The 21,790-nt window shown below is 45.5% G+C and overlaps 1 protein-coding gene across 1 annotated transcript in view; it reads left to right on the top strand.

The window, feature by feature from the left end:
• ABCC3 (ATP binding cassette subfamily C member 3) overlaps nt 1-21,790 on the top strand; it is an 804,906-nt gene that overhangs the window by 556,592 nt on the left and 226,524 nt on the right. The window contains exons 18-19 of the mRNA XM_069654461.1: nt 1,353-1,520; nt 5,719-5,902. Coding sequence (XP_069510562.1) covers nt 1,353-1,520; nt 5,719-5,902 — 352 coding nt within the window. The remainder of the gene's footprint in view (nt 1-1,352; nt 1,521-5,718; nt 5,903-21,790) is intronic.

Genomic DNA, 21,790 nt, shown 5'->3' with positions numbered 1-21,790 from the left:
CCCCTTCTGAAGAAGGGTGCCCAATTTGGAGACCATGAATTGATTGGCATGGGGAGGTCTTATTGTGTCCATTTATTTTTTCATATTTCAAGCATTGTGTCCCTTTCTAAAAGCCACATCTGAAGAATTGTGTCCAGTTCTGAGGGCCACATCTGCAGTACTCGGCCTTTTCTAGAGGTTCCCTCTGAACGTTTGTATCCATTGCCTCACATTATGTTCTAGAGGCTCCATTGGTAGTAATGTTCCCAGCTGTCGAGGATTGTTTCCAGTTGGTAGTAGTTTTCTAGTTATATCTGGCATAACTGACCTGCAGCACATTGCGCAATCGAGAAGATCAGTGGCATAGCACAGCAGCATCAGAGGAATGTTTGACCTTCAGAAGGGGTATCATTTTGCATCTTCAGGGGCACAAATGAGCAGCCTCTTGGCATAATTCACTCCCACTGTCACTCGTGAAAAAGCACATGGTTGTAACAGCGCCTAGATGCCTGAGGGTTTTCTGCACTTAATAAATGGAAAAATAAATAAATAAATACATAATTGAGCAGCACCAATATAACTGCCAGAACACTAAGATATACAGACAGCACTAAGCTATATGCTTGCATCACCTTGGCATATGGTTGCACACACTGGCGTATAACTTCAGCAGCAGTTCTACACTAGGGTATTGTACTTTCTGCACAATGATTCTGTTGGGATAATGACCGGCATTGGAGCCTAATGTGTACTTGCTGCCAGGTGCTCTAGAGACTCTGTAGGCATTGGGTTATTGCGCGATCTTCCATTCAGAGCTGTTTCATATATGGTGACTCTTTAGTTGATATATTTAAGGCATTGTAACAGTGCACTATTTGACTGCATATTTCATGAATGTCTTTGAGCTCGCTTGTTCGAAATCCAACCTGATAATACACTATAAGGCTTTCTTTTTTATTTTTAACTGGCAGTACGTTTCTGTCTTAGGGAATGATATTAAATGCAGTGGTAAAATGGGCGGATTTTAATGAAGTTTGCAGCGACAAGTGGCCCAAGAGTTGACTAAGATCCAGGTAATTCTCGTACATTTGTGCACCGAGATGGCGGATAAAGCCCGCTCCCGCCATTCCAGCCGCTCATACTCCAAATGTACCTGCAGCGATTGAACATGGAGGCAGACAGCCTGGATGGGTTGCTACTTTCCATACACCTGCACAGATCAGGCCGGATTGATACATAATGCCACCTCTTTGCATACACATGGTGGGCAGCATTACCAGTTGTGTTTGGATGTCAAATATTTCTTGACACTGCTTGCAAATCTAAATGTTATGAACTATGAGAATATTTCTTAAAAGGGGCTTCTTTTCTAGGGCATCAATCTGTCGGGTGGCCAGAAGCAGAGAGTGAGCCTTGCTCGGGCTGTGTTCAGCGACTGCGACCTCTTCTTGTTGGATGACCCACTGTCCGCTGTGGACGCCCATGTGGCCAAACACATTTTCGACAAAGTCGTTGGACCAGATGGTGTTCTGAAAGGCAAAGTAAGCTTTCCATGTTCCTTACGTTGATATACTATGTTTGCACGATCGTTGCTGTCGACCGTTACTATGAGGCCTTGTTTTGCTTTGCTCCACTGCCTGAGCACATCAACTGACTCATTTTGATGGAATGAGTACCGACAACCTCCCACGTTCCCCCCCTACACTCGGATGCCTCACACTTTCCCCATCACATTAGATTTAAAACACTCAATAAACTGCCCACAAAAACACTGGATACTGAGTGCAAAGTCACTTTAGAGTGTTTCTTAGATTTAAGCATGACTGCAACAAGTCCATATATAGAAAATAGTGGGCTGATTTTTCTCAGACAATATCCTTAGCCCCAAGGCATCTGTTCTGACATAGTAGTGAGCTGGTCTTCCCAGCTGCCAACACAACTTGGTTTGTGGATGCGTGGTTGCCCACCTTTCTACTTTTTTTGCTAAAATTGATGTTGCCAGGTGCCTCAACTCGATCAAACACAGCCACAGCCACATAGAATAGCTCCTCTGAACTCTGTGCACTGCCATACTGTCTACTGGGCGACCCTCTCTTGTTCCAGATATCAACTTGCTCCCTGCCTGACTGTCAGCACAACCCAAACATGTATTAACTTCTAGTTGTGCACTGCAAGAATGAACCAGGTGGGATAACATTCCCATGTGTTCACCTTATATCCTTTTGACTTAGCCTTTCCTACTATGTGCTGCCCTCACTACTATGTAGAACCTGTGTGGGAGGCCATACCCCTCCACCTAATCCCCATGTGGGAAGTTAGCAGAGCCTAAATTCCCGTGGGCTCCACAGATCCACCGGATTACATTTAACTTCCAATAGTGCTCAAAGTAATCTAGGGCTCCATAAGGATGGCTAGATGCTTCATGGATCCATTCGGTTAAATCTAACTTCCCATAGGGCTCCATTAGAATGCCCAGCTGCTCCACAGATCCACTGGTTTAAATCTACCTTCCCGTATTGCTCCCTAAGGATGCCCAGTTGCTCTATTTACTCGCTGGATTCAATCAAACTTCCGGTAGGGTTTCATATGCAAGCCCAGCTGATCCATGGATCCACTGAGTTAAATCTAATTTCCTGTAGTTCTCCATAAGGAAGACCAGCTGCTCAAGGAATCCACTGGGGTAAATCTAACTTCATGTAGTTCTCCATAAGGAAGCCCAGCTGCTCAAGGAATCCGCTGGGGTAAATCTAACTTCCTGTAGGGCTCATAAGGAAGCCCAGCTGCTCAAGGGATCCACTGGGTTAAATCTAACTTCCTGTAGTTCTCCATAAGGAAGCCCAGCTGCTCAAGGAATCCGCTGGGGTAAATCTAACTTCCTGTAGTTCTCCATAAGGAAGCCGAGCTGCTCAAGGAATTCGCTGGGGTAAATCTAACTTCTTGTAAGGCTCATAACGAAGACCAGCTGCCTCTTGGATCCACTGGATTACATTTACTGTTGCTTTCAGGCTTTCATGATGTACATTGAGGAGTTGGTGCACATTGTGGCCACTGTTGGATATTAAGCAACCTGTCTGTTGTAATTGATTGATTGATCACATTTTATTTCTGCCCCCCCCCCCTCTCGAGTTGTAGCCAATTAACACACTCAATTACTTGTAGTCATTGTGCTAGTTATAGTTTATAAGTGCCTAAGTGTCTGATATCCCCTCTCTGGAAATGAATTGGTAGTCATGCATGTTCGCATTGTTAAGGCTTCGCTATTGTTTTAATTCTTGATCTTGTATTTAATTTAATTAACTTGTTAAACTACACTACACACAAGACTAGATCCTTCGTAGATCGTTCTCCCTACAGTTGCCTGGTCGGTTAGGACCTGTCACTTATTATGTTATGTCTCAGTGCATCTATCTTACTGAAACATAGTCCTAGTAATGTCATGCTGGTGCCTAAAAAGTATCACTGTGCTTGGTAAATACTTATTTTTGTAATATATATGCATGGGATGTGTAAAGCATTACTCTAGCTGGGAAGCAACTCAGCACTGTGCACAGCTCATTCCAATGTATCACTTGATAAGTCATCTGATTCATTGTGCACTGTTGCAATTGAAGTGTATCCTTGTCCATAAAATGATGTCACACCAAAGCATATCTTGGGTTCCAAAATAATGAAAATAAGTTCAGTTAAGAACGTATCCATATTTTGAGTTGCTTTCACAATGATTGTTCATTTTTCCCTTTAAAACAGTTATGTAAAAAACATCTCATTGTAGCTATGCTAAATACCAGCTTGTGTTGTGTGTGCTGCCCTTTGCCAAAGCAGATGTATTCTTGTTAACCAAACTTGTCGTCCGAAATTGAAAGTTAAAACGATAATATTTTTGATTGCAAAAACTTTTTAAAAAACAGAAGGAATTAGAGACATCAGTGGAAGGGTTACTAAAAAGTTGCCTAGCCCAGCTTTGCCTAATAGTAACCAAGCTTTAGTATTGCAATGATATGGCGAATGTAAAGATAATGTTGTATTCTAACTATTTTTGCATTTACTAATGAGAAACATTCACAATAGTCCTAAAGCTATGTTGTACCCACTTTGGGTACTTTATTCTCTTTCATGGATTCTTGTGAGTGTCATCTTCTGTATGTTATTGCCCGTCATAAATCAGTTCAGAATGTTTGATTGATGGGGTTTTTGCATAGGCTCAGTTACTTGCAGTGCTGCTGCCCTCAGTAGCTTTTACCTGCCCTTGCAGTCAGGTTCATGAGACTGATTTAAATATTTGTGATAGTAGCTCCATACATGTAATCATTGGGGACTTACCTACTTTTACATCACATGGCATGTGCTATGTGTGCACACAGTCAGTCCCTGATACAATACTGGTGACCAAAGCCAGAAAGAGGTGTGTAACACCATCTTCCACACTGGAGCCACTTCCTGAAAGGGATCACATTTAGGAGGTAAGATTGTGACTGGGGAAGCCTTCTTTCTTATAAAGCACAAACTCAACAGATCAGCTGGCAGGGAATCTGGCACCAACTGGACACCTCAGTCAAGGACAAGCACACAAGCTCCAAGCTTAAAGACACAGCTCCAAGCAATTGTTCGGGAGGGCCAAACAACAGTCAGCATGTCACACAGGGCTGCCTATTTGCATCAAGCAGAGCAGGCAGACACATCACCAATGCAGTGGTGGAAACGCGTCAGCCTGTTTATACTGCATGGGTTTTAAGTCAAAGACTCAAGCGACTTGCATAAATAAAATTCTAAAAGATAAAGGTGTTTTTTTCGACATTAATGGATGAAGTCCTAGACAAGGCCAAAAACGATTTTGGCAAACTCAAGTCTTTGGACCATCTGTGTGGAAGGCCGTATTTTAAGAGCAGTTTCACAGTCCACAGAGACTATACGGAGGGAAGAGCCATTACATTCAATCTACAGCACATGGGGACAATCCTCACAGGATATTCGGTATGGCTATTGACAAGCTTCCCTCTTGAACCCTTCTCCCTACCCTTTGCTTCGCTTCTATTTTTGTTCCTCCCTCTCCATCTTGAAACATCTTGTTCTCCTGTATCACCATTCCACCGCCTACAAAGTGCTTAAAGGATATCCCACAGTCAGTGAACAGGCCACATTGTCCGTCCCAGATTGTAAATCTCCTTGCACCCATTTCTCGTTTCCTCTCTTAAAATATCCCTCTCCTGATACACCGACCTCCTGCTTCTACTCCAGTTGCATAAACATTCCGTGTGACTCTGTAGCGCTCCTATATCACGCTAAACTAAACTGCAGGGACAGAATGACACCACAAATCGACTGTGCTGTAAATGTCTAATATCCTCCGCCGGCAAAACGCCTTGTTTGGGTGAGGAATCGTAAACTGGAAAAATATGACTGTACGAAACATGATGTCTGTGCTTGATACAAGAAAGCTACTGCTATTTTTTGAACCTTTATCAGAACAAGTGAATGTATTGGTTTGGGTCTATTTGACCTAAAACATTTGACCTAATCACATTTGATTGAATTTATTTGAACATATTTTCGCTCTAAAATGTGGGGGGAGACCCCCTACAATCCCCCACTTCCCCTCAACCGAATCTATACCCTTACCCACCCCATTTATATATTAAATTAAATTTGACCGAGAAAAAAAAGTCAAAGAAATTCGATCAAATATTTTAGGTGAAATGTTTTTTTGTCAGTTACGGTAATGCCCATTTTTTATTATTTCAGACTCGCATTTTGGTGACCCATGGGATCAGCTTTCTTCCTCAGGTGGACCATATTGTTGTTCTGGTGGATGGTAGAGTCTCTGAAATGGGATCATACCAGGAACTTCTGCAGCAAAATCAAGCCTTCTCAGAATTCTTGCGTAATTATGCTCCAGACGACGTCACTGAAGAAGAAGAGCCAACAAGTAAGTGTTACTCTTAATTATATAATAGTCTAATTTATACCTGAAAACACCAGCACATATTCAGTGTTGTTTAAGTTAATATTTCCAATGATAGTGTAATGTGATGAAGACATCTAAGGGCATGTCGTGAGCGTCTAAGCAACCAATCAGTCACCGCAATTATCAGAGGCTTGGGAATATGGCGTTAGAAGCAACTGCCAGATCGTACAAAGAACACCAAAGAATTACACTGTACCTTACTGGTCTGCATCCCGTGATAACACTGGGGGAATTATCATAATTCGCCCATATTCTGTCAAGTGAAACTAAGTGACCATTAAAAGCATATATACATATTACAGATGCAGGATTTCGTCGCTGCACTCTTCATGAATTTTCCTGCAAACATTTGCAAACTTCACATAGTTGCAAGGCTTTTTGCAGACACCATTAAATACCCACAAATCCATTTCTGATGGTATTTATGATTGCATATTTTACTATTAACACAATGAATGGTGAAAGATGCTGTGGTTTGCCTCGACACAAAGGGTCTCATTACGAGGTTGGTTCTAGTCATGGCGCTATAAGCGCCATGACTAGCCCCAATAACGGGACTGCGTCCGCCCTTGTTCAATGGGGACTTACCAGTCCAGTCCGACCTTGGCGGGACCGGTAAGTCCCCATTGTAAAAGCCATTCCCCATTCCCATTTGATCCCCCATAGGGCTCAATGGGAAGAGGGAAGGCGTCAATAACGAATTGCGGTACCGTTATTGACCCCGGTATCCCTTAATGGGTTCTGTACATAACGCCTGGTAGGGAGGGACCCGTAAGGGACCTCAGAATAGGGCGCAAAGGGATTACCGGCATCAGTGTCATTACCAGTGCCCGGTATCCCTTTGCGCCCACCTCAGAATGAGGCCCAAACAGATGAAAGCGAATAACAAATTCTGCTATGGTAATATCCGGTGAACCAAGGAATCCTATACTAACCTTTCCTTTTCCCCTGACAACTTCTCCCAGAGGTCCATCAAGGTGATCATGAGCTCAGGTAAGCGGGGGTTGGAGACAGGCAAGAGGTGGGTCATGCCGTAAAGAAAGTGCCATAAAAGTATATTGCAGTGCCCGCCTGCACCTGTCTCCTAATAAGTGCCTAGCAACCATCACCCTGCCATCGCCAACTCTCTGTTATGTTATTGACTGCTTTGCCACCTTTTTATGCAATTTGATCAACTGGACCAAAGGATTGGATGTGCTGCTTACCAAAACTACCACTTACATGTACTCGGAAGTAAAGCCACGACATTGAGTTACAGATGAACTTCTTGTCTCAATCCATAACAAAAAAAATTGGGCCTCATTACGAGGCTTGCGGTAGCCATGCCTGTAGTACAGGCACGGCTGCCGCCGGTATTCATTCTTTTCTGGTGCCTAGAAAATGGCAATTACTGGGTCATTACGACCTTGCCCGACCCGATAATTGCCCTTTTCTGGGCGCTGGAAAAAATTCTTCCCCATTCCCATTTGAACCCCATAGGGCTGAATGGGAATGAGGAAGGTGGTAGCACTGGTACCGTTAATAACGGTACCAGTGCTACTGTCATGTTGTGCTCGCGGGTGCCGGTATGGCCACCAGGTCAGGCCTGGTGGCTGCAAAGGCACCCGCTAGCCAAACTTATAGTTTGCCGGTACGGTAAAAACGGTAACAGCAAGCTTACTGCTACTGTTGTTACTGTGCTGGCAAACTCGTAATGAGGCCCATTGCATTGAATATAGAGAATATATGTGACAAGAGACACCAAAGTGCTGCCAAATGGAAGAAACGAAACTTCACTCTGTGGACCAAGGTGAAATATACAACAATGAGCATTTGACTCAAATTCTTCTAATGCAACCCTTTTACAAATTCATCAGATATGTAAAATATTTTTAAGGGGTGAAAAAATGAAATAAATATGTACAATGCAAGCCTCATTCCAAACCAATCAAACTGTTATTTAGCACTAGAGCTGGCAAAGTTTAACTGAGCTACATTTTGAGAATCTACCCTAAAAGAAGTCCCTCTCATTTTGCGACAAAGCATGATGGAAAAAACGGCAATGGCCCTGCCTAATGTGATCAGGTTCACATTCACAGCTTCGGAGATGTAATTCCTCTGGAATAATTGTTGTGTCATATTGGGTGGCAGAGAAATAGCTGGCTCTAGCTGGGATGCTTTACCCCATCCCTCACACGGAGAACTCTGGAACTGCTTAACCCTCACACCTGCTGTGGGGAATCTCGCGCTTGCATTCTGCTAAACTTGAATGCACAAGTGCAGAATGATGTGTGCATTTCTAATGGAAAGAATGTACATTCTCTCAGCATTCACTCCCTCTTCAGGTTTGAGGTTATTCACCAGCAATGATTTACTTTATCGACTGGGGAAAATATCTCAAATGCAGAGGTAGATTTTCAAAAAAATGAAAACGGTGTATGGGATATTCTTTTTTCATTTGCCATGTCAGAAACGTATACATCATCTTATTCTCAGCGGTGAGCTGTGCATTGCAGGGTGGCTGGGCAGCTACCCTGGCCAAACCCCTGGCATACATCAGCATCACTGTGAAATGTACACGGAAGTGAACACATTTCTATCACTGTTTGAGGGATGGAAATGCAAGTGCGGCAGGAGTGTTTATTACACCGCTTAGAGCTGGTGCATCTCATTTGCATCAAAAAATGTTTTGAGAATGTGTCCTTCAATCTCTCATCCTCTGCCTTTTTATTGAGCTATAAATACATGAATAACTATGAAGGCACACACATAGCAGTGACCCTAGAGGGCCCCATCACCCCTGACGAGGTCAAGGCCACCATTAGAACGCTACCCTCTGGGAAAACACCAGGACCAGACGGACTCCCAGGAGAGTTCTATAAGACCTTGACGATATACTAGCCCCACTGTTATCCCAGGTATACAATGAAGCATACGAGGCTGGCTGCCTTCCTGATAGCATGAGGGAAGCTGTCATTATCCTCTTGTTAAAACCTAACAAAGACAGTTCAGAATGCGGCTCATATAGACCCTTGTCCATGCTTAACATGGACAACAAGATACTGACGGCGCTCCTAGCAAAGAGGTTACACGAAGCCCTCCCGCTCCTAATTCACCATGACCAGACGGGGAATGTGCAGAGACGTTGCATCACAGAAAACGTACGTAAACTACATCATGTGATATATAGCACTGACAGCGAGCCTGAAAAATGCGCGGTAGCGTCTATGGACGACTCCAAGGCATTTGATTCGGTCCGATGGAAATGGCTCCATGCCACTCTGCCCAAGATGGGGATGGGGCCAACCTTCCTGAAATTGGTCAAGCTCACCTACACAAACCCCACTGCCAGAGTGCGAACTAACAACACCTTCTCCGACAAATGGAACCTCTCCCGCGGAACTTGGCAGGGATGCCCCCTGTCCCCCATACTATACATTTTAGCTATTGAACCAGTGGCGGCATATCCTAGGTAGGCATATGGAGATGGGGGAGTAGTTATAGATGGGGTGACCCACTTAGTTTCCATGTACGCGTACAACATGCTCCTCTACTTAAAAGAACCAGAACACATACTACCCTACATACTTGAGACATTGGAGGGGTTTCACAGATGCACAGGGATCAAAATCAACCATGATAAGTCTTGTCTGTACCCCCTTGCAGCCCTAAGTACGACCAAAGAAGAACTCCTCCCTACCCTAGCTCTCAAATGGGAACCCATCTCCTTTAAATATCTGGGCATTAGGATCCACCGAGACCCCAAAACTGAACACGCGCTGAACCCAGTGAAAGCAAAGGAAGGCCTGGTCAAATCAATAGACTTTTGGAGCAAGCTACCGCTTTCGGTGGCCGGTAGAGCGAGGAGTCTCAAAATGGTAGCATTACCTCGACTCCTATATTTCTTCACCAATGACCCGTACAACATCCCGCAGCAATTCTTTAAAGAACTAAATAAACTCTGCAGGAAATTTCTATGGTACGAAGGAAGACACAGAGTCGCTCTAGAAACAACACAGAGACCGTATGACAAGGGAGGCCTCAAAATCCCCAACTTCGAACTTTATTATTTAGCAGCACAATTGAAGCACGTGATCCAATGGATGGCCGATGACATCTCCACAGAAACCCGCCTTCTACAACCCGCAGACTCCCAGAAGCTACTCAAGGACCTACTCTGGACTACACCAGACACAATACAACAAGATTCATACTTAATTCACCTAGGAACTCAGATATGGAAGCGTGCCTGTAAAACTTCCAAATTAGTTGACCCTTACTCCCCGCAGATCCCGATAGCTGCAATCATGATGGCCAGACCAGAGGGCCAGAAAGTGATCTGAAACATTTGGGAACTTATCGGAGTTGCCCCCCGTGGGAGATCTAGTACACGAACAAGGAATTCTCACGTTCATCGAGCTACACAAGACCACGGGGTTACCATCTGGTCAATTCCTCCAACATGGTACTGTCGTAAAAAGACTTATGAAACGATGGCCGGAAACGGAGACCCTAGACACTGGGCATGAGGTCATTGAGAACTTGTTAAGCGCTGCAGAGGGAGGTCATGAAACCTCGAGGCTCTATGAGACTTTGCTCAACTGTGCCAAACAACAGAACCTCAAGAGCAAGGAAAAATGGGAGCTAGCGCTCGGCACACAGTTCGGAGATAATGAGTGGGAGGTCATAACATATTACCATAAAAAAGTATCTAGAAATGCCCGGTTGCAGCTCATACAATTTTACATCATCAACAGGGCATACCTTACTCCAGACATCATCTCCAAATTTAGCAGAACGGGTGCGGCGATGTGCCCCAAATGCCAGGAACTCTGTGCTGGAATGACCCATATGTTTTGGAGATGCCCGGCAATACAAGCCTTCTGAACACAAATCCAAGTTAAAGTGGCCGAGGCAGATATCACACTGGGCGTGCAGTCACCTAAAGCTTGCATCTTGGGCTTATATCCTAAAGGCAAAAAGAACAAGCCTCTGAATAGACTCAAAGACCTCATGCACATTCTGGCAAAAAGACGAATCGCCATGGCCTGGAAATGCCCCAGGGCCCCTAGCATTGCAATGTGGTGGGAGGACCTCCGAAAATGGCATACAGCTGAAACGGGGCTTGGGAGTTGGCACAGCGACAACTGAAGATAGACACCTCTGAAGATCTATTACATTGGGTGGCCCTCACAGTAAACCTGTTCTGCACGAAGGAGGACAGCTCCTCCAATGAGGACTTGGACAGCCAACTTTAGCCATTGCCGCGTACAGACTGCAGTATAAACTATATGGTCTCCATCTAGTTGGGAGGGAGGGAAGGGGAGAGTTAATTGTGATTCTGTAATTACTTTGAAAACGATATTGAGTTTGTATTGTTATTGGAAAATAAAAAGAAATAAAAAAAACAAAACTATGAAGGCACGCCAGACCCCTGTGACATAGGCTGTGCTTCGACTCATGAGATGACGCTGGCACTGTAGGAGCTCTACCTGCTTGAACTCTACCCTATGCTAATCACTACCTCCTGTTTTGTCTCGCACGGATAGCTCAGGGGCAACGTGCTCGCCTTGGAAGCAAGACGACACGGAGCAACACAGGTTCGATCCCCGGGTCTCCAATTAGAAACCTCTGGGTATTAAGCGTGTTATAAATACCCTATCATTTCCATCCGGAAGGTGATGCACTCTCTGCCTGGGGTTTGGACATTTAGGAGAGAATTCTACTATCACTAGGACCCGGATCACTCTTCAACTACGATTCTGAAGGACTGGGACTCAAACAATTCACTTCACTCAATGCTTGATGAGGAGGGTGCGTTCACCACAACAAGGGGCACCCTAGGGCATCAGGATAGACACAACAAATCGAAAACCGAAGACTGGATCAACGAGCTGGCTAGTGAAGCTTAACTGGAAAAGGTGCACGCTACCCTTGTAAAAAAAATGCCTCTGTTATCATCAACTATGTTACACATGTCTTGAACTGTATGAAGAATATTTACCCATGTGCGTTATCTTTGTTATTTTTTAATTACCATTATTCGTTTTTTTTTATAATGTGATATTGTTACATGCTGTGTAGAGGAAGATTAAAAAAGGAAGTTAAACAACAGTGCCCCTCCATGCCGCTTATTTCCTGGCATTATGAAACGGCACCTGATAATCCCATCTGTGTTTCGTGAACTCTCAACAAGTTCAGTAAATAGAGCAGCTAGTAGAGAGTCCAAGACGTTGCATAGTCTGCCATCTAGTGGTTAAATTTACAAATAGCATCTTGTGTTAAAAAAAGAAAATCTTTTGTTTGTAGAGCGAACTCCCTGTGACACTGCCTCATTGTCCACACAGTGGAGAACGCTTTTAGGGGGTGATAACGAGTTGGCTGGTATTCCGGCAGTAAATCCACTGGAATACCACCCAACGCAATTACCGTTACCGCCACATAGTCCGGTGGTATCCAGCAACTTTCTGCCAAATTGGGTAAAGCAGTAATGCTGCAGTAATGGTGTTACCACCACATTTTTACCGCACTGCCCAGCTCGTAATGAGGCCCGTTTTTCCCCAGCAGTTTAGGGGGGGTAACATGCATATCACAGAGAAGAAATTTGACCAGAACACAATGTATGCGAGGCTTCACATACTAGAACAGCCATCAGAAGAACCCTAACTGGACAGAAGGAAGCACACTGCTTCGCAGACACACACAATTCTGAATGTCGAGAAGCAGGGAAAATCAATGGAGAGTGAATTCAATTAAACTGTTTGGATCAGAATGGTTTCACCTCCTGTTTTTATTTATATATTTATTTATTTATTTGATGGGGTCTCATCTTATGTTCAGATTTTCTTTTTTTGTTAAATAGAGCACTATGTACGTCTGACCTAAAATGCAACACAGCATTTCTGTGAATATAGCAGGAACTAGCGTGTGTAACCGTTGTCCTCTTCTGGGACCTTACAGCTGCATTTCTCGTCTTACTGCCACTAGCGACAGGGTGGGGGGGACTAGAAGGTATAGTTCAGTCGAGGGGATCCCAAGCTGCAGTTGAAGAAGGACACGCTTTGACATTTTGGATGTACTCTGGCGATACTGGTCAGAGGCACTTGCTGCAGCCCGCGTTCATAGCTCAGCATTTTAGCCAACAATAGAGGCTACTCTAGAACAGAGCCCTTGCGGTCAGGTTTATACACAGTGCTTAGGTCCAGCAAAGGCAATCACACTGTGAATGAAGAGGCTATCGAGGAAACACTCAGGAGGTAGAGTTCATCAGGTTCCATGTAATAATGTCGCACACAAAAATCTCGCCATGCAAAAATATTGCCGGAAAAATTGCTGTTTTTTGTGGCGACATTATTGCATGGAACATGCGGGGGACACCCCCGCAACCCCCAATTTTTTTTTTGCCCCTGTCCCCATATATATGGTCACCTAAATAATATCGCTACAAAATTTTCCCAGCGATATTATTTACGGCGCCCATATATATGGCGATATTATTACCTGATACCGTTCATCCCAATAGAGGATCCTCTGCCTCTAACCAGCCGTCCCTCCCCTGATTCAGGTATCCAATTTAGGGCACCAATGAAGTGATTCCCAGAACATTGGAATACAGCTGCTTCAGGCAAGTCGACACAACAGACCACGTGACACAGGCACCTTGCTGACATTAGAACAAGTCCAAACAATTAGCCTCCAGAACAAAGAAGAGCATGGGTGACATCTCTCTCTATAACTGAAAGCGTCAAGGCCATGGAAGCCGACCACCAAGGCAGGTAGGACAGGGCGTCTACTCAATCAATGTATTTGCTAATGCTGAAAAAGACAGTGCCCGAAATCCAATATCATGCTTAAGACCTTTGAATCGTCATGAGTAAACCCAGAAGCTACAAATGGCAATGCTTCAAGATGATTGCCTCTCCTTTAACACAGGCGACGTGTACCATTAAGTGCAATCCATTACAAGCACAAAGCACTGCTTCTCGGCCTAAAATTGTCGTCTGGGGTATTAACGTTAAAGGGCCTCATTCCGAGTCCGGCAGTAACCCTGCCGGTGCTACCAGCTGGTTGCCACCAGCCACTGAATAATTTACCCGTGCTTGACCTCCCAGTGCCACCGGCTCAATCCGAGTCCAGCGGCCGGGAAGTCAGGCACTGGTATATTTGTTAATCCCCATTCCCATAGAATCCTTTCGGACTCTATGGGAGGTGGGACACGGGAGCACCAGCAGCCTTGTTTCTTGACCGTCAAACTTATAAGGAGGCCTTATGTCTTGCTGTGGTAGCACCACACTCACGCAGGGGAACCTTGTCCATATGTGTTTATGATTGACAGGTAAAGGGACCTGCATCTGTGCAGGGCTAGCAAATTACCACCAGATGAATTCAGTGGCTGTAATTCCGCAGATGACTAGAGAATGGGAACATGATTACTGGAGAGTGGGAGCAGGTGCTCCAGAAACAAGTAGCAGGAATACCTGAGACCAGTAGCAGGAGCACCAGAGACTACAACATTGTAGAAGATGATCACCACCATTCTGGCCTGGGAGCAAGATTGAGGGAGATTTAGAGCAACGACACTGGAGAGCTAGAGAGTTAGAACAAGTGGGAAACACAAGGGGGCTAGAAGGGGAAACACCAGCAGCACTGGGAACTGGGAGCAGGTGTTCCAGAGCCTGAGAGCAGGATCATTGTACGTGAACAAGATAAGTTCCTAATGGAGGAACTCCCGTCCCCTGCACACTTTCACAAGCTCATAAATGAGCCAAACTGTTAGGGTAACTTTTGAAGTAACTTTCAATTTGAACATTTCAATTATATAGCTAGCACACAAGCATTTTGTAGTTCCCAATGATAAATCTCAAAGATGAGGATATTTCTTCAAAGATTTTTTTATTGTTCACGAGTTCAAAGGTGGCCCAACGCGTTTCGAGATTAACATCTCTTCTTCAGGGGTCTATTCAACATTTTATAACACATCTAGAAACATTTCAAAAAGAACATAATAACATTTATAATAGAGTATTTTTGGTTGCTGTTTGCATATATATTAGCAATACTTTTGTGTTCAAACAACGAGAAAAGACAATTCTTATATCTATATGTTGTACTGCATTGTCATTGTGAAGATTAACATTGTAACTCATTATTTCAACATTTCAGCTGTGTTATCCATTGTGGAATCTACAATACACTTGTTAAAGTTCAACGAGGTCCTTTTAAAACCGTTTGGAAAAACCATATTGCAATTGCCAATCAATGGCTATAGATCCTCTGTTGGTACTATACCATTGTTGGTCGAGGGAATGTTCATTGGAATGATTTTATTTGGGCAAAGTACATTCCCATATATTTTACAACCCAGATGCAAGGGTTGATTGTTATCTCCCCTGCACCTTAAATTCATCAAAAGCATTGTTGTGCTATTAAATGTTTTCTGTAATTTAGGAATAACACAAAACAGGTGTGCAAGGTGAATACATCTGCGGAAGCAGGATCATTGTAGACCCAGGGGTAGCATCGCTGTAGACTGGGAGTAACACTAATGGGGTTATAGCAAAGGCACTGGTGACTGGGAGCAAGAGTGTTAGAGACTTAGGGCAATTGGACTAGATACATGGAGAATCACCAGCTGCACTGAAGAGCAGGGGCAGTTGCTCCAGAAACCGGGGACAGGAAGACTAGGGACTGGGTGGAGGAGCACTAGAGACTGTGAGCAGGATCTCTGTAGTACGAGAGTTGCATCACTGTCGATTAGGAGTAAGAGCACTGGAGAGTTGGAGCAAGAGCACTGAAGACTGGGAGTAAGAGTGCTAGAGACTAGGAGCAAGTGCACTAGATATATGGAGAAGGACCAGAAGCGCTAGGGATTAAGAGCAGTATCGCTGCAGTATCGCTGCAGCTTTTAGCAGGCGTTAAAGTAGGGTGCCGCAAAGGGACCTTGGTGCTAAGTACGGTGCCACAATTTGCGGCACCGTACTTAGTGCCTTCCCCATTCCCATTGAGCCCTATGGGGCAAAAATGGGAATGGGGAAGGGCCCATGGTGAATGGGGAATTACCGCCCCGCCAACCTTGGAATGGGGCGGTAATTGCGCCATTCACCATGGCGGACCCCGGCATGGACCATGGTGCTAATAGCACCATGGTTTAGCGCCAGGGTCGTAATGAGGCCCATGGTCATTACGAGCCGGACCCTGTACAATTAGTTCAGATCCATTCTGTATGGTTTGCAATCTAGTTAGATTCTCTTGACTGGCTCCCTGCAACAGGCTACAGCCATAGTCCAGTTTCGAACTAATGATACATGGGCAATCACAGCAAAGCTCTACTTGGATACAAAATGGTGAATCTGTCCAAGTAATATGAGTTTAAGGTAATATGAGCAGCTGGAGACAATACTGCTAAAATTAGACTTGATAGTCTAGTGTGCATCTAGGTTTACTCCTTGATTTTGAGGGTCATTACGAGATGGGAGGTAGCCATGGTGCAGATATCACCATGGCTGCCTCCAAACCCGTGTCCGGGTCTGGGTTCACTGAATGGGGACTTACCAGGTCATTCCAACCTTGGAGGACCCAGTAAATCCCCATTCAGAAAATCATTCCCCATTCCCATTCGAGCCCCCATATGGCTCAATGGGAATGGGGAAGGACCTTATAACGGGCCCGCAAATTGTGGGCCCGTTATTAGCTCCATGGTCCCTTAACGGGTCCCACTAAGACAGGCTGGTAAAACCAGCCGGTCCTGGTGGGACCTGCTAAGGGACCTCGTAATAGGGCGGTAGGGGGTTAACGTCTGCGGCATCCTTACCAGTGCCATTAACCCCCTACTGCCAGGGTCGTAATGACCCCCTTTGACTTTATCAGATACCCCAATGCTGGTGCCAACCATGTCAAATTTGTTATAATCAAGAGCCAGTTTTTTTTCAGACAGAAGGAAGTCCCCACCAGAAGCAGCTGTGTTTTCATGTCATTCAGTGACAGAGCATTTTGTGGCATCCAACCTTGGATAAGAGTGTATATTTGGTTGATCAAAGATACATCTGCAGCATAGTTAACCAATGTGCATGTGATCTGCATAGTTAGTGTACATAATGCCTTTATTATCCAAAAGGTCAAACAAGGATTTGGTGCAAAGATGATATAAGTTGGGTGAGAGGCAAGAGCCCTGTGGCACCCCACACTTTATTTTCACCAGATCAGTTTCACCAGATTATAGTGCCCTCACGGCTGAAGACCCCGGCTATGCGACCTGACAGAAAAGAGGGAGTCCAAGCTGCCGCCTCCGGGGAGAAGCTGCCTCCTTTCTGGAGCTTCATAGCCAGTAAATTATGATCCACCAGATCAAAAGCAACAGAGAGATCCAGACGGAGGCAAAGAGCAACTCCCCCTTTATCCATGATTTTAAGTAGATTAGATTTCAAATCCAGCAGAGCAGTTTCCATACCATGACCAGATCTGAAGCCATACTGTCGTGTACCCAACAAGCCAACTTCCTCAATATGTTTCTGAAGTTGCACATAGGATACGGTAGGCAAGATTCTTAGCAGAAACTGCACATTAGTATTCAGCCTATAATTCGTAGGTATGGATAGATCAAGGGATGACTTCTTCAGCACTGGCGTTATCCAAGCCTCTATATTCGAGCACAGAACATTCCCTGAGCTTGAAGTTTGACTTAATACATTTTGTCAACTCTGGGATAAGAGCAAGGGTACAGTCCTTAACTATTGGTGCTGGACAGCAATCAGCTCTGGACGCAGTGTGATTCGGCGCTACTAATATCTCTGCTACTTCATTCCCAGTTACTGGGGAAAATGGGAAAACTCCCCAGAAACATTGCAGGATGAAAGAATAGCTGGGGGACATGATAAGGTAGACTTTGTAGCCTCAATATCAGCCTGCAACATAGGATTTATTCCCATAAGGGCATCTTGAATGCTATTGCACCAATTAGAGTCCTTCTGTATTGAGACCAGGGCATTAATATCTGGGTTCTCAAGCTGTCTCTGACTTTTAAATAGTTCAGCAAGGTCACGACGAGCTTCCTGAATCCTATACTCAAAAGGCATTTTTCTTAGCTACGAGGATAGCTTCGTTATACGCCTTGGCTGATTGCAAGTCAAATTCTTGTACTTGCCGTGTATGAACTTTGCCAAAGCATGCACGCTTTTCTACATGCTTTCTTAAGTGTATTAAGTTGATCAGTAAACCATTGGTTCTTAGACACGGAGATGGTAACCATAAAGGACAATTTAGGTGGCAAAGCATTAACTGCAGACAAATGTAAACGATGATGATGACAAGCGAGCTGCTTGCTGTAGACAGCTTGGCCAACTCAGACAGTGGATGAGAGATGACTGCCATCATAGAGGTTTTTTTTAAGCTTACGAAATGGGTGCATAGTGATGCTTTTTTCGACCAATTAAAGTTCTTGTCTTGGTGTTCTTTACCAGCAACGAAAAAGAGACAAAAGAAAGATCAGACCAAGGACAGGACATAGTAATTGGCATAGAAATGTGAGCATTATGTGTTCCTAGCCAATCTAGAGCTAAGAGGGGGATCTGGTGGGGGATCAGGGGGAGTGGCAAACTTAAATCCACAAGTATCAAGCGATTGAATCACCTCTGAAGCAGACACATCAGAGGGATGGCCAAGCCAATAGCCAAGCCAATAATTGAAGTCACCAATCTGTAAAGCCCTGAAGGTAGGTTTCTAAACAAAAACAAAGACAGGTAGGTTTCACCAGTGTAAAACACGTTGTCAGGCCTCATTCCAAGTGTGGCGGTCTGGAAATAAGAGTGCCAGTAGCAACGTTACCGACAACCTTTCCTGACCGCCAGTCTAAGAGAATGCCTGCAGGGGCCGGTGCTCCAGGCAGGTCTGACCTGCCGGGACCACTGGCCCTTGCAGGCATGGCTTTCGCAGAAGAGACAGCACTGTTAGCAACGGTGCCGGTGCTTCCATGTCCCCAATCCCATGGAGTCCTATGGGACCAGTCCTGGTGGCACCGGGATATCAGGTAGTGGAAACGGTGTTACGAGGTCAGTGGCAACCCGCAGGTAGATCTGGTGGGTTACCACCGACCTCGTAATGAGGCCCTCATCTGTGACTCTAAAGATGGCATCAGATTAGGGGGGGGGGGCGATAAAGTATAAGCAAATTGTATGTGGTATTAAAATGACATATTTAAGTGCAGTAACTCACACCCATCTGGGCTTTCTGTTATAATCTCATGGATGTTTAAGGAGTCTGGAAATATGGCGTCTACCCCCTCCTCTTCCCTAGGGGTGGTAGCAGTGATTATATGGGGCTCAATAGTATCACCAGCATGACAATGGTGATAGTCGGGATTACTGTGCTTACAGGTGCTTCAGGTTCATTGGGAGTATTACATAACTGGATACTTTAAAGTCGTAGATTAATATACTTCTGGATAATTGATTCACGTCTTGATTTGTGCAGAGCTGCCCACAAGTCTAGCTGTGACTCCAAGCCCATATTTAACAAATAAGAGTAACCAAAATAAAGAGAAACAACCACCTGCTATGGAAGAAAGCAAAGCAGCAACTGTCCTAATAGTCGGAGGGGCGCAGTACACCAGCACGCCTGGACATAAAGCCTGACCTAGGCAGGCTGGAACGAACAAAGACTGGGGGCAGTGGTCTCCACACATAAAATCAATATGCTGAACACACCAAGCCTGGACTGACAAGAACAGGTAGGGATTGGAGACAATGATGTCCACGTATTAAGTATCAAATACCAAATCAATGACACCAGGTCTCAAAGAAAAAGGAAAGGCGAGCCCATGCACAGGTATCACCCCGCTGCGCCCCACCTTAATTATCCTCACTCCAAAAAAACTCCCTTGTGCTCTGCACTCAGAGCTTTAAGCTCTGTAGCCTGTGGTCAGAGATCTGTTGTCAAAAGCTGTGAAGAAAGAAAAGGCAGAAACAAGGGACAAATGCCCACGGCGAAAGGCCCATAGCCACTAAACAATGGCACAACAAGGGAGCCACAGATTCGGGGGAACAAGACAAACACAGACACGACTGCCAACACAACAAGGATGCTCACGCTAGAGGAAAGGGTACTGTGACATCTAACGTCAAGTCTAGCGTCAAGCCACACAGCAGATACACGGCCACGTCTGACAGCACAGAAATGGCAAGGCTATGGATAATATGGTGTAGATTAGGAGCAAGAGCACTGGAGACTGGCAGCAGAGCTAGAGACTTTGAGCAAGTGCACCCAATCCTTGGAGAAGGACCAGCAGCACTAGAGACTTGGAGCAGGAGCACTAGCGACTGAGATCAGGATCACTGCTGACCTGGAGTAGCTTTGCTGTAGACTGGGAGCAAGAGCACTGGAGAGCTGGAACAAAGCCAGTGGAGACTGGGAGCAAGAGTGCTGAAGATTTAGAACAAGTGTACTAGGTACATGGAGAACTACTAGTGGCACTGGAGAGTGCAAGCAGGTGCTCCAGAGACAGGGAGCAGGATCGCCAGAGGCACGGTGCGAGAGCATTATAGTTTGGGTGCACGACCACTGTGAATTGGGAGTTAGAGCACTGCAGATCTAGAGGAACGGCACTGGAGACTGTGAGAGTGCTTAAGATAAAGAGCAAGTGCACTAGATACATTGAGACGCGCTAGAAGCACTGGAGGCAGGGAACCGGAGCTCTATAGATAGAGAGTAGGACTGGAGAGGAAGCACACTAGATAGATGGAGAAGGACCAGCAGCGCTGGAGGTTGCAGGATGTGCTCTAGAGATAGAGAGCAGGACTAGAGAGGAAGCGCACTAGATAGATGGAGAAGGACCAGCAGCGCTGGAGGTTGCAGGACGTGCTCTAGAGATAGAGAGCAGGACTGGGGAGGAAGCACACTAGATAGATGGAGAAGGACCAGCAGCGCTGGAGGTTGCAAGACGTGCTCTAGAGATAGAGAGCAGGACTGGAGAGGAAGCACACTAGATAGATGGAGAAGGACCAGCAACACTGGAGGTTGCAGGGCGTGCTCTAGAGATAGAGAGCAGGACTGGAGAGGAAGCGCACTAGATAGATGGAGAAGGACCAGCAGCGCTGGAGGTTGCAGGACGTGCTCTAGAGATAGAGAGTAGGACTGAAGAGGAAGCACACTAGATAGATGGAGAAGGACCATCAGCGCTGGAGGTTGCAGGACGTGCTCTAGAGATAGAGAGCAGGACTGGAGAGGAAACGCACTAGATAGATGGAGAAGGACCAGCAGCGCTGGAGGTTGCAGGATGTGCTCTAGAGATAGAGAGCAGGACTGGAGAGGAAGCGCACTAGATAGATGGAGAAGGACCAGCAGCGCTGGAGGTTGCAGGACGTGCTCTAGAGATAGAGAGCAGGACTGGAGTGGAAGCACACTAGATAGATGGAGAAGGACCAGCAACATTGGAGGTTGCAGGGCGTGCTCTAGAGATAGAGAGCAGGACTGGAGAGGAAGCGCACTAAATAGATGGAGAAGGACCAGCAGCGCTGGAGGTTGCAGGACGTGCTCTAGAGATAGAGAGCAGAACTGGAGAGGAAGCGCACTAGATAGATGGAGAAGGACCAGCAGCGCTGGAGGTTGCAGGATGTGCTCTAGAGATAGAGAGCAGGACTGGAGAGGAAACGCACTAGATAGATGGAGAAGGACCAGCAGCGCTGGAGGTTGCAGGACATGCTCTAGAGATAGAGAGCAGGACTGGACAGGAAGCGCACTAGATAGATGGAGAAGGACCAGCAGCGCTGGAGGTTGCAGGACGTGCTCTAGAGATAGAGAGCAGGACTGGAGTGGAAGCACACTAGATAGATGGAGAAGGACCAGCAACACTGGAGGTTGCAGGGCGTGCTCTAGAGATAG

Source organism: Ambystoma mexicanum, chromosome 3q (assembly GCF_040938575.1).
Source record: "Ambystoma mexicanum isolate Mex_15411 chromosome 3q, UKY_AmexF1_1, whole genome shotgun sequence".
In the NCBI taxonomy this organism is placed as follows: Eukaryota; Metazoa; Chordata; class Amphibia; order Caudata; family Ambystomatidae; genus Ambystoma; species Ambystoma mexicanum.
Note: the sequence above shows the minus strand (reverse complement) of the source record. Positions and strands in the feature narration are given on the sequence as shown.